General features: G+C 43.8%; 1 protein-coding gene across 3 annotated transcripts in view; it reads left to right on the forward strand.

Annotated features, from left to right (window-relative positions):
- EPC1 (enhancer of polycomb homolog 1) overlaps positions 1-12,967 on the forward strand; it is an 88,961-nt gene that overhangs the window by 21,113 nt on the left and 54,881 nt on the right. For 2 of the 3 annotated variants that reach the window (XM_056132548.1, XM_056132557.1), the window contains exon 1: positions 9,335-9,901. The exons of the other annotated variant lie outside the window; for it this stretch is intronic. In XM_056132548.1, coding sequence (XP_055988523.1) covers positions 9,749-9,901 — 153 coding nt within the window. In that variant the 5' untranslated portion in view covers positions 9,335-9,748. Of the gene's footprint in view, positions 1-9,334; positions 9,902-12,967 lie in introns of those variants that run through there. 3 annotated transcript variants of the gene reach the window in all.

Here is a 12,967-nt window from a genome sequence, read left to right on the forward strand (position 1 = left end):
AAGTATAGAGAGAGTAAGAGGGAAATTGTCTGTCATAGAGGCAGTGGGGAGGGTAGGGGATACGAGGAAAAGTGTCGGGGGAGGGATACTAAGGACATTGGTGGTAGAAAATGTACACTGGTGGAGTGATGGGTGTTCGATTGTTATATAACTGAAACTCAAAATATGATAGTTTTGTAACTAGCTCATGGTGATTCAATTAAACAATTTTTTTTCAAAAGTTTGAGTAAGAAAATTTCTGCATCAAAGAAAAAGTTCAACATGTTCTTTTTAGCAGAAAATTTTTGGAAAGCTGTAGCTAAATGTATTTAGTTAATTTGATATTAAAAATCAAACATATTGCCAAAGTATAGCAGTCTGCATATTTCTAGTATCTTTTAGAATTCTGTTCAATTTTATATTTTAACAGCTTACTTTACACTATTCTTAGCAAGATAAAAAGTCCTAAGAATTGGCAATATGGTACTTTACATTCATACTTATGCTTTTTCAAGATTTACACGTCAGAGACTTAAGTAAGCAGATAATGAGGGGAAAAAAGGCAACCTTTTTGCTCTTGAATTGCCTAGAATAGAATTTTCCAAAATACACTTTCGCCAGTGCCATAGCACAGCAAGTAGGGCGTTTGCCTTGCATGCAGCCGATCCGGGTTTGATTCCTTTGTCCCTCTCGGAGAGCCCGGCAAGCTACCGAGAGTATCCCGCCCCCTCGGCAGAGTCTGGCAAGGCACCCGGGGCGTAGTCCATATGCCAAAAACAGTAACAACAAGTCTCACAATGAAGACGTTACTGGTGCCCGCTTGAGCAGACTGATGACTAGCAGGAGGACAGTGCTACAGTGCTATTGTTTTGGTCACACTTGGTAGTTCTTAGGATCCACTCACAGCTCTGTACTGGGGTTCACTACCAGCAGTGCTGGGGGACCATGCAGTACTGGATATTGAACTCCAGCTTCCCACATCAAGAAGATGCTTGACCCATTGAGCTATCTCTCCAACCCATAAACTCCAACTTTTTTTCGTATATATTTTTGGCACTGTGGTTACTCAAAGAGTAACATACCTTTAGTCTTTGTTTTAGGCCAGGAAAAGGGAGAAGGATTTTAAATATCCTATTTAAGATTATATGTGTTCTTTAGAACAAAAATGAATATATTCTAAAATATATTCTAAATGTCCCTAAAGAGGGTAAGAAAATTGTTTAAGCATATTGTTTTCTATATAATTACATTTTAATATGTAAATGGAAGTGGAATAACATCACTGTCAAAACTAATCTTGCCATCATGAGGCAGAACATTTTGAAATTAAGTGAGGAGGACTTCAAAAATAGATATAGTCATATTCAGTTGTTTCAACAAACAGATGACTGGGAGAAATGAAGATACTACAGTATCAAACTTTGGGGAATATATAATTAAACCCAAAATACGTGTGCTACCACAATGAACTTGTGTGTTATTTTTTGGCCTGAGTTTAGTATTTGTGAAACTTCATTCAGAAGAAATCTTAAGATATGAATGTGACTGTTCCTCTTGTCAGTAATTCATGCTGCTAAGTCAGGAAGATTTTTTATTTGTTTGTTTGTATGTTTACTAGTTTCTGCAACTTAACTTTCACCTGGGATTTTGTGAAGTCTCGTGAAATAATGGAAAGTACCCTCTTCTGATGTCTGATGAGGGAGGTGCCTCTCTGTGTTCCTAGCTGCATCCTAAAGTTAAGTTCATTTTTTCGTTTCACTTTGCTCAGTGTGGTGAGCGAATACCAGAAAAGCGTCATAGGTACACTGGAAAATCACTTCAAAACCTTTGGCTTTGGCCTGCCTACTAAATGATTAATAAACATGCTTCAGGCATCACTCCATCTATGAGTCCTCCATTTCATGCCTGAACCCCCAAAGCATGTATTTTCCACCTCCTGGCATCCCGTGGAAATTGGGTTTGTAATGATCTCCAGTGACTTCATTCTCTTTGGTCCTTCTTGGATCACCTCCTTGATATTTTGATCACACCTGGTTTTTCTCTGACCTTCTCTTACCCTTTCCTTCTTTGTTCCTTTCTTGATTCTTCTCCCACTGCTGGGCCCTAGAACTTATTCCTCTGGGCTCTGTACTTCCTGCCTTTCTCCCCTAGATTCTGAGTCATTCTTAACACCGCTAATCTCACTCCAAGGCATCTAATCACTCACTTTCCCTCCCTCTAAAAGAGAGGAGGAACTGCATGAAGTGTCTGAGCAATTGGTACACCGTTACTCAAGGCATCATTAAGGAGAATATAGTAAAAGTGAAGCTTTTATTTCGCTGGGGCTGGAGCGATAGCACAGCAGTAGAGCGTTTGCCTTGCACGTAGCTAACATGGTCGACCCGAGTTCGATTCCTCCGCCCCTCTCGGAGAGCCCGGCAAGGTACCGAGAGTATCTCGCCCGCACGGCAGAGCCTGGCAAGCTCCCCGTGACGTATTCGATATGCCAAACACAGTAACAACAAAGTCTCCAATGGAGACGTTACTGGGCCCGCTCGAGCAAATCGATGATCAACGGGAGGGCCTTTACTTTACTTTTATTTCGCTATTGTTAACTAATTAGATAATGATAAAAAGAATTCTGGGTCTCAAGTTTCAGAAGGAAATAATGCCCTCCCTTGAATCAAAAGTAATAGTTTGTAACACTTCCTCTCTTGGGTCCAGAGATAGCCCAAGGGTTAAGGTACTTGCCTTAGATATTGCTGACCCCAGTTGAGCCTCTGGCATCACATACTTCTTTGAGCAGTTTCCAAGCACAGAGCCAGGAGTAGCCGCACCTGAGCCAAAAAAAAAAAAGGCATTAACTAATACTTAATATTTCCTCTCTCTTGAAGGATGTCTTCCCTGTCTATCTTGTCCCTACACACTAATAATTATTTTGGTCTTGGTTTTGGGATTGCAGTTAGTGGTGGTCAGGGGCCACTTCTAGGAGTTGCTCCCAGGGGTGCTCAAGGGACGATGCAGTGCCAGGGACTTAACCTGAACTTCCTGCATGCAAAGCATGCACTTAGCCTGTTGAGTTCTCTCTGGTCCTTTATGCATCCAACATAAACTTTGACTCCACTAACTTTATTTTTATTTGTTCCTGTAAGTTTCATCCCTTTACCTCTTATGTCTATTATACTTCATTTATTCCACAAAATTTGCTTGTGACCTTAGTAAAACTCATGCTCAAGTAGCACGCAATACCTGTTGAAGATAGTAAAGAACCTCAAAATTGTTTCTTTTCCTTTCCTTCTCTACCCTCTTCACCTCTTCAGGCATCTTTTTAAAATTCTTTTGCCCATCTTTCTTTGCACGGAAACCTGGGCTACACAATAGTCTGTCAGCAAGTGCCAATCGTTGGGTTAAATGACTTAGTGGTAATTAGCAAAATCCAGTTAAGATGAACACAAGATCTCATATATGTGATTTAGTTTAAATGTATCTTATTTCTAAGACAAATTTAATCTTCTGACAATTTAGTTGTTGGACTGCATGTTATTCCTTATAAAGTGTTAAATAATTTTTCAAACTCAAATGATTTTTCTACATATGCCTCTCACTGCTCTTCCAGCTGCCCCTAGTATGATCCTCCTTAAAATATTGTCACAGGGTCTCCTCAACTGCCTACTATGATAGCAAGGAAAAGATCAGATGGAACCCAGTGGTTAAGGAAAGCAATACATAAAGTCAAACTGACCTAATAACCTTTTTTGGACAGAGGGACACAAATAATAGCAAAATCCTGGCTGTGCTTGGAGTACATATTTATACATTTAAGATTTTATTTTACACCACAAGAAAGGTTTTATGTCATTATTATTTTTAATCCAAATACTCTGTTTTGTGGGTTTGTTTTTAAGTTCCAAATCATTCTGTAACACATACCATCTGTCGATCTTTTTTTTTTTTTTTGGTAAAAGTTCATATTGTAGATAAAATTATGTTGTAAACAATTGACTCCTCATCCTGCCACGGTTTACTTGGATTAATAATTTTCCACCCTGCTAAAATTTACTAGAGTTAAATTTTTTTCTCTTGATTTTTTTTAGTTAGAACTAAAAAGTTATTTAGTTATCTCAGACCATTCTAAAATATCTACAGAGTTTCTTACATAAATATTGTTCTAGTAGAGAAGATAGACATCCATATAGTGTGTGTAGTACCCTGTTAAAATATATTATAATGCAATTGCAATATTTACTTTCCAACATTTCCTCGGAGGTAGAGGCACATCATAACAACTTCCATCCAATCTTCAGCATCCTAAAAAATTATGTTGGAAAAATTATTTGCTACTACCATTTCTTTATGTACATCAATATTATGAAAATAAACAGCAGCCTGAAAAAAGATTGCCTCAAGCAAAAACTAGTACTTTTGCACAATGCTTTCAATGATAGTACTGTATCACTTTTTAATGCTGAGATCATGATGTAGTCACACACGTTAAAGTTCTTATTTTCTCAATTAAGTACAAATGCAGAATCTTCATTCTCAGCTCTGTGAATTTGTTGTAGATCATATCTTGTTTATCACTGCTCTTCAGCACAAACTGCTCTATGCCCAGTAAACATCCAGTGACTATTTGTTGAATACTTGAGGGGAGAATTTGGATTCTTGCTACCAGAACTAGTACTGTTTTTAACAACCTTACTGTCCTCTTTAGATTGTTATTCTTTCTTGTCATTCTGTCTGCCTAGCTCAGAGGTAGAGGGTCCATATTAAACCATAGATGTGATTGTTTTTTATGAGTATACAAACATGACTACATTTCTCACATTCAAAACAGCAAAACTTATCATCATCTGAATTGCTCCAACTTTCTCTTTATCCTCCTTTCGTTGCCAGGTCTCTGGAGAATAGGTGACAACTCTCTTTCCTCTAGTTCATTCCTCACTTCACCTCATAATCAAGTTTTTGAGGCTCTACTCTGGAGTCAGACACAGAGATTCCAATCACCATTTCCTTTCCCTAGTTATGTGACACGGAGCAGGTTCGCAACCTCTCTACAGGACATACCTCATTGGACTGTCATGAAAATAATATATTTGAAATGTACTTCTGGATTGCTTAACACATAACAAATTCAATAAATGGAGTTATTATTCTGAGTGAAAGTATGGATTTTAGAGATGTAAGATTAAGAATCGTTTTGAATTCACCCAGTCTTCATTTATTCTTCACTGGAGGTAAGCAGACCCCAGAACAGATGTTAAGCCGTCCAAGTTTTGTGAGTTGGCTTTTGTATATCAATTTGCATCTATTGAATGTTTATTATGGGCCACAGGCCACTCTTGGTGCTTTATATGAATTGTTTAACTTAAGCAACATCCCTATGAATTAGCATTTCAATAGCTAGTAGTTAGATGGTTAGTCTGAAGCTGGATAGGGAGAATTCACAAGGAAATGAATAAAAATCTGAAGCTGAAAAGATTTGCCAATTTCTGATGCTGGTGACAAGACTTAAACTCAGCAGAGTGAACAGCTTGTCTGAGGCAATAATAAGAGGTTGCTGGATAGAGTGAGGCAAAATTAGGAGGACTTGACAGTTATGCCAGAAAGTTTTGGCTGTGTCTAATGAGCAAAATAAAAAGCAATTATAAATAAATGACTCGGGTTAGGGAGGAAACTGAGTAAATGTGTGGTCCAATGATTTGATGTCATGCATGGTGATTCCCTGAAGGCACTTAATCCTGTGGTGCTTATGTCCTTAGGCACCCACAGCCTCTACCCATCACTTTGTTACCGCTAGCACTCTAAGGAGAGTTTCCTGTTCTAACATAGGGACCTAGTAAAGGTTTATTGAATAAATCAATGAATAAAAGATGAATTAGATTGGGAGTTTTTTTTATAGATATGAAGTGATGCTATTTGGAACTATGGTTAAGAGAATGGGGTAGAAATAAGGAGGCAAATTTTAGAAACAATTTCAAGGAAGCTATAGGATTTAAGCATATAGTTGATATCAAGAAATATTCAAAGCCTTATTCCCAATTTATTACATTCAGAAAATTGCAGTGGCAGAGCAGTTTTATTTGATCCATTTTTGTTGCTGCTTGAAGCACAAATTCTGCATTTGAAACAAATTGAAATGAGCCACTGTTTCAAGGTGAGGATATTATCATTCTTATTACCATAAAACTTAATGTCTCTTTACTTTTCTACTCCTACTTCCTCTAAGTCCTTACTGGTTTTACCTTAAGCCTGTTCGTTGTTAAATCTTCTGTTGAACTCTGGCCAAGTAAACCTTGTCATCTTCCTATACAATTGGCGGTTGCTTCCTCCCATACTTTTGTTCATGCAGTTACTCTCGCTCAGGAAGACATTTCATTATTTCATTCCCATTACCAATTGGAATGTTAGTTATCTTTCAGAAGAACCAAATCATCTGCTGTCTTGATGTCTGGTCAGTATCCCTATGACTGCTTTCTTCCAAACTTAAATGGTGGAAATTCAAACGTGGTCATTTAGTTCACTGGACGTCCCTTTATTAGTATCTGGTTATATTCCTCACCATGATGGTACTTGGTGTGTTGCCTAAATACTGAGGCATGAATTAAAAAACTATTTCAAGTACTTAAGATCTCTTCCCAACCAACAATTTCCCTCTGGTTATTATATATGCACACTAGTATATACCTTTTACACACTGAGAAATGTGTATTACGATTGTTAGGGAAAGAAGAGAACTTTAATTTAATAACAGAAACCAAAGCAAAAGTGCAGGATTAGCCATTTTTTTTGCAAGGAATCCTGATTGGCTAAAGGGAGTTAAGGAAAACTTAAAACCTAAACCTTTATTGCTGCATGCCTATCTTAGGCTAGAGAACTGCACTGAGTATGGCATTTGGAACTCCAGCCTTGGGATTCTTGGAAAGTCAGTAGGGTCTGGGAGAAATCCAGGGTATTGAGTAGAATAGAGAGCTTATGTAAAAGCAGGGTTTCTTAGCAGCACTCTATCTGTGAGGGGGTAAGTTTAATTTGTCTGCCTAACTCTAAAATTGCTGTGGAAAGTGATTCCAGAATTTCTAAAGAACAAGGTCCTTATTTGTACAGAGCCCATTATTACAGGGAAGCGGGGGAAATTATCCGCAGACTAGTGATTCAATAAGAATATATATTAAAAAACACATATATGAATATGAACGAACATATAAGTATGAATATTCATATATATATATATTTCCTTAGTGGTTCACTCATGACCTAGACCTTGCTCTGTTCTAAATATTCTTCAACCAAATTCTACTTACAGGATTTGCATAAACCTAGTATTACAGGTTGGTAAAGACCTACCTGCTTCCCTTACCTGAGATACCTTTCTTCTCTTCATTTGTGGTGCCTGTGTTATTGGGGTTGCATCTGGCTCTTTTCAGGGCTTACTATTGCTTCTGTGCTTAGGGTTCCTTCCTGGCAGGACTTGGGGGATCATATGTGGTGCAGGGGAACAAACTCAGATCGGTTGGGTGTAAGGGCCCTACCTGCTGTACTGTCTCTCTAGCTCCCCTTTTCTGCATTTTTTGCAAGATTATCCCATAAACGGAGGCTTATTCTCTATCATGTTTGCTCAGATAACATCTCTGAAAAGCCTTCCCTGAACGCTTTCATTAGGGCCACTCCCCTGTGGACTGGGTGCCACTCCTGCCTGTTCCCACACTAACCTGAGCTTTCATCATAACACTTAGCTCAGGTGTGGCCATTGCCGCCAAGGTCCTTCTCTGGCTTGTGTAAGCTCCTCCAGCAGCCCCTTGGGTGCCAAGTAGTCAGCAGCATGCATGGAAGCCAGGGAGGGCTCAATCGATGTTTGTGCACTGAGCAAATAAATGTGCCTCAGTATAGAAAATTTAGATGCGAGGTGAGTTGCCAATATTAGAGTTTTAGGGTAATTTTGGAAAAGTGCAATCTGTGCTCGCCTTGTCTTCTTCCCACCGGTGGAGGGGAGCTGAACCAACCTGGAAGAGAACAGTCTGCCTGCGTGCCTGAAGCTAATAACAGTTCCTTTCCAAGCCAGCATTTAAGTCTGGTGGTTATTCCTATTATATAGCTCCCAGGGAGAAAAACAGACTTAAAAAACATTTTTGTATCTCACTGATCGTTTGATATTTTGCTGTCAAACTTATGAAACTTACCCAGTTTCTGATGTTTAAAATACTCCTCTGCAGAAAGCCTGCTGAATACTCATTTCCTTTGGGTAACAGATTTCGAATGTTAATCTATCACGTCCTTCTAAATGTCTTCTGATAATTTTCCTTCCACAACTCCCTCTTTTTTTTTTCCTTTTGTATTTGGCAGGGGTACTAAAGATCTTTATATGACTCAGTTTTATAATTATGAACAAAATAAGTGCGAACCCATATCTGTTCAAGCAGCATTTTCTCTGGGTTGCAAAACTAAAATGAGCTACATCTCAAGAACTGACTTTACAATTTTATTTTATTTTTTGGCATTACAGTTCCAAAACCAGGTTTCTCGCTTTGCCCCCAACCCCGGGTTGGTATCCGGTGTTAATTATTCCCTTCCCTTAATTACAACAAAAGTGAATTACAGGTAGGTAAATTTCAGATTAAAACAAGCCCCGCTTCAAGGAATGTATGCAGCTTCAAGCATAGCATGCACTTGCCTTGCAGGATGAGCAAGGCCCCGGGTTAGATCCCTGGAGCCGCAAAACAAAACCCTCCAGCCCGGACAGCAAACCCCAACGCCGGGCTCTGGAGCAGGGTGCAGCGCTTGCTGTCAATTTCCCAAGGGGTGGGAAAGCGATCGCCTGTTTGACGTGCAGCCTCTCCCACGAGAAGCCGGAATTTCAGGAGACGCCAAAAGGGGCCCGATAAAAGTTCATCCTGGAGGAGCATTTGCCTCCAGTGTCTTGATTTGTTTTTAAAGATCTTAAAAAAAAATCCAAAAAGAGCAAAAACAAAACAAAACAAAACAAAAAAACGCCGCCGCGCTAGGCATCATCCACCCCCTGAATGCATTCCCCGTCGGTGCGCCGCGCTGCTGGGGACCCCCCGCCCGGGGTTGCTCGCCCCCTCCCCCAGTGGCGTGGACCCGCTCCCGGGCAGCGGCCCCGCCACGCACAATTCTCCCGCCGTTGCCTGTCGGAGCGCCAGCGCGCGCGCGGGGCGCGGACAGACTTTTTTTTTTTTTTTTCCCCCTTTTCCCCCCCGCGGCACCTTGTGCTGTCAGAAAACGGCGCCGGGAGCGAGCGAGCGAGCGAGCGTGAGAAAGTGAGCGGGTGCGCGGGGCGGCGCGCCCAGGCCCCCCGGCGCGGGCTCGGGCGGTCGGGGCGCCCCCGCGGGCCGGCCGAGGGCGGGGGCCGCCAGCCGCCGGGCGCGGGGAGCGAGGCCGCCGGGCGCCGGGGGTTGGCGGGACGCGCGCTCCGTGCCGGCGCCCGGCCTCGAGCCCGCGCTCTCCTCCCCCCACCCCCCCCCCCCCGCCGCCGCGTGCCCGCGCCGCTGCGCGATGCAGTGTGGGGAATGGCTGGGGTTGGCTGAAGAGCGCACAGTGGAGTTTTAATGTCCGCCATGTTGGCCATGGCGTATTGAAGAGAGCGAGCGAGAGCGGAGCGGAGCGGCGCAGCCTCCCACCCTCGCGGCCGCTGGTCGTGCCCGGACGGCGGGCTCTGCGCTCCGCCCCTCAGGTCCCCGGCAGCGGCGGGCGCGTGGGGGACCGAACCCCCGGTTCTCCATGATCCCGCTGGCCGGGGCCGTTTCCCCAGAGCGGAGAGGTATCTGCTGCGCCTGAGATGAGTAAACTGTCGTTTCGGGCGCGGGCGCTAGACGCCTCGAAGCCGCTGCCGGTGTTCCGCTGTGAGGATCTGCCCGACCTGCACGAATACGCCTCGATAAACCGGGCCGTGCCGCAGATGCCCACCGGAATGGAGAAGGAAGAGGAGTCGGTACGTGTTAACTCCCCTGTCCGACCCGGCGCCAGGCCCCTCTGCTGCCCGCGGCGGCGGCGGAGCAGCCGACCCACACAAAATGGCCGCCATCTTCTCCTCGCCGCCGACCCGCGGCCGCCGGGCCGGGCCTCCCCGCCGCCTCCCCGGGCCCGAGCCGCGGCCGCCGCGGCCCAGCGGGGCCCCCTCGAAGCCCCCCGCCGGCCCCCTGCCACTGGTCCCCGGCTCCCCCGGAGTTCGGGAGCCCGAAAGGCACAAAGGGGTCACGTGACGGCGCTGCCGGCAGCCATTTTGTGGTCTTAGTGCTTGGGCTGGGCCTGGTGCATCCGGAGAGGGGAACGGGCTGGGTGGCGGTGGGGGGTGCGGCGAGCGGGGCGCCGCGGAGGAGCCGCCTGCAGGCCGCCCCGCGGGCCGCTGGGTGGCGCTCTGGGGCCGCCTGGGCCGCGGCGCGCGCCGGGCGCCGCCGGGGAGCGCCGGCCGCGTCCGTGCACTCGGGGACCGTCGCGCTTCCCGGCGGCCGGGCCGTAGCCGGCCGGCCGGCGCGGCTCTTTGCAGCGCCCCGGCGGAGCCGCTGCCGGCCGCGCGCGCGGGGGCTGCTTTTCCAACTCCTCCCCGCCGCGAACGGGTCCTGGGCTGCTCGGTGTGTGTCGGCCGGGGAGACTGACTTGGTTGCAAGACTTCATCGCTCTGTGCTTCTCGGACTTCTGCGTGCATTCCTCGCCCCTACCCTACCTCCCCCTATACTCCCTAGTTGGAGGAGGATCAGCTACTTGCCCTCTAGCCCTGACTTCCCCCCCCCCCCCCCCTTCTGATCCTGGTGAATCTGTTAAAGATTTTGCAAGGGGGGCGGTGTCTGATTTTTAAATTTTTGGTTTTGTTTATTTTGCTTTTGCAGTTCTTAGCTCTTGTAAAAAGCCTTTGACTTGATTTTTGCCCGGTGGCTTCCCCCCCCCCCTCATTAAGTTGGTCAGCCTTGTAGTTATTCAAATAGGGCGAGGACCCCCCCCCCCCGTTTCCCCTCCTAAGACCCAATGTATGGTGATGCTCCCATTCGAAGGGCAACTAGGAAGTCCTTGGCGGCCCGCGGCCTCAAGAAAGATCTCGGGGTATCACAATTTGGGGTGGGCTTCAGAATTTTCCAGGTCTGCACTTAAAAATGCATTGTTTTTCATTGCCGTAGTGGTTGTGGAAGTTGGGTTTAGACGGGAAGATAACAGAATCTTTCTCTCACTTGCCCCCCCGTACCCCGCACCCCCATCCTTCCCGGTACGATTTCTTGATTTCTAATCCTAAGGATTTGCATTGCCTTGGTTTCCAGGTACAGCCATTTAAGCAGGGTGCAGTGTAATGACAGACAGTTCAAGGAAGTCGAGGAGTCGCTGGATTTGTGTGCTACCGTTTTGTTGTGGAAAATTGTACTGTAATACCTATTTAGTATTGTAAGAATTTCAAATGTAGAAATTGTGCTCTGTAATGTTGATTTTGAAAAATAAAGCTGTTTACGCTGTTTGTGGGTGGGGTGGGGGGCGTGTAACCTTTTACAGTTAAGTAGCTGACAGTTCCCTGTTAACTTTTGAGAGTAGTCTGCCACCTGAACGTCACAGATCTACTAAGCCATCAGCGTATGTAGTAGTTGAGATTGTCTAGTGTAGATGCTGGTTCTCAGCACTTGATGGGACGGAACTTCTTTATCCTAACTGTATCCCCTCACTTTAGAATAGAATGGTGCCGTTTGTTTATTTAAGTGATTTGTCTTTAAAAATTAAAGTACTTGTTACTGCAGAACCTTGTCTATTGGTTTTATTTTTGTTTCTGTTTATAAGTTTTACAGATGACACTGTCAGGTGAGAAGTTGGTGTTACACTCCCCTGGAAGTTAATTTGTAGTTGTTTTGCAGCCAAGGAAGGCATGCATTTTTTACACCAAGATAGCGCTTCAGTACAATTTTGAATTTAACTCAGGCTTCTTTGAATACTTTGGACAGTCCCAAGAGCTGCAACCTAACATTTAGAGTTGAGCTCAACTTAAAAGTATCAGTGTTATGTTTTATAAAGTTTATGGAATTTACTTACTTAAAACAGGATATACTAAATATATTAGTATACTTGTATCAGTGCTACATTTGACAGGTAGTTTTGTTTATAGGAATCATTTTTTTTACATTCTACAATGTGATATAATTTGTAACGTGGAGGTAATATTTTGGAGCAGAAATAAGAGATTTTTTTTTCCTTTCTCTTCATACTGTCTTTCCCCATCATTTGTTTAGGATTTTTTCTCTTTATATTCAACCGAATGTATGATATAGAAGGCATAGACTTAAGATATTACAGAATCTGAACCTAATAAGAGTGTAAGTCCTGCCGGTAAACTGCTGCTCCATGGGCCTATGTCTGAGCTGGTAGTAGTAATCAATCATAGAAACCACAGTATTGAAAAAGGAGTGTAAATGACTGATCGAATTTTGAGTTAACAATAGAAAAAGCAACTTGGTGATTTGCTGATCACAGTAACTTAGAAGAGTTAAACTTTTCTGATTTTGATTTTCCAAAGTTGATGGCAGTAAACTTTGATTTGCCATGTTACTTTGTCTCAGGTTGAAATAAGGAGCCTGAATTGATTTCTAGATTATAAAAAGTAGGATCCTATGTTCATCGTGAAGGTGAAGCAAATTAAGATGAGTGTTGCTGTGTATATCACTCTAAGAAGGCATTTTGTGGGCTAGAGTGATAGTATAGCAGGGTGCTTGCCTTGCATACAGCCAACCCGGGTTCAATCTTCTGCATCCCATATGGTCCCCAAGCATCACCATGAGTAATTTCTGAGTGCAGAGCCTGGAGTAATCCCCTGTGCACCCCTGAAAAAGGATAGCATTTCATAGCTCAAATGTATCTGCAAAATTACTATGAGCCGTACTTGGTGGGTTGGGTTTTTGTTTGTTTTGTTTTGTTTTTTGACCCATACCTGATGATTGGTTTCTGTATATTGGGGCTTTTTCTAAGAAGAATTTTAAAAAACACATTCTAGATCTTAACACTAGGAAAATAACTTTTTATTAATGTAGTC

Source organism: Sorex fumeus, unplaced genomic scaffold (genome assembly GCF_029834395.1).
Source record: "Sorex fumeus unplaced genomic scaffold, SorFum_2.1 ptg000007l, whole genome shotgun sequence".
Classification (NCBI taxonomy): Eukaryota; Metazoa; Chordata; class Mammalia; order Eulipotyphla; family Soricidae; genus Sorex; species Sorex fumeus.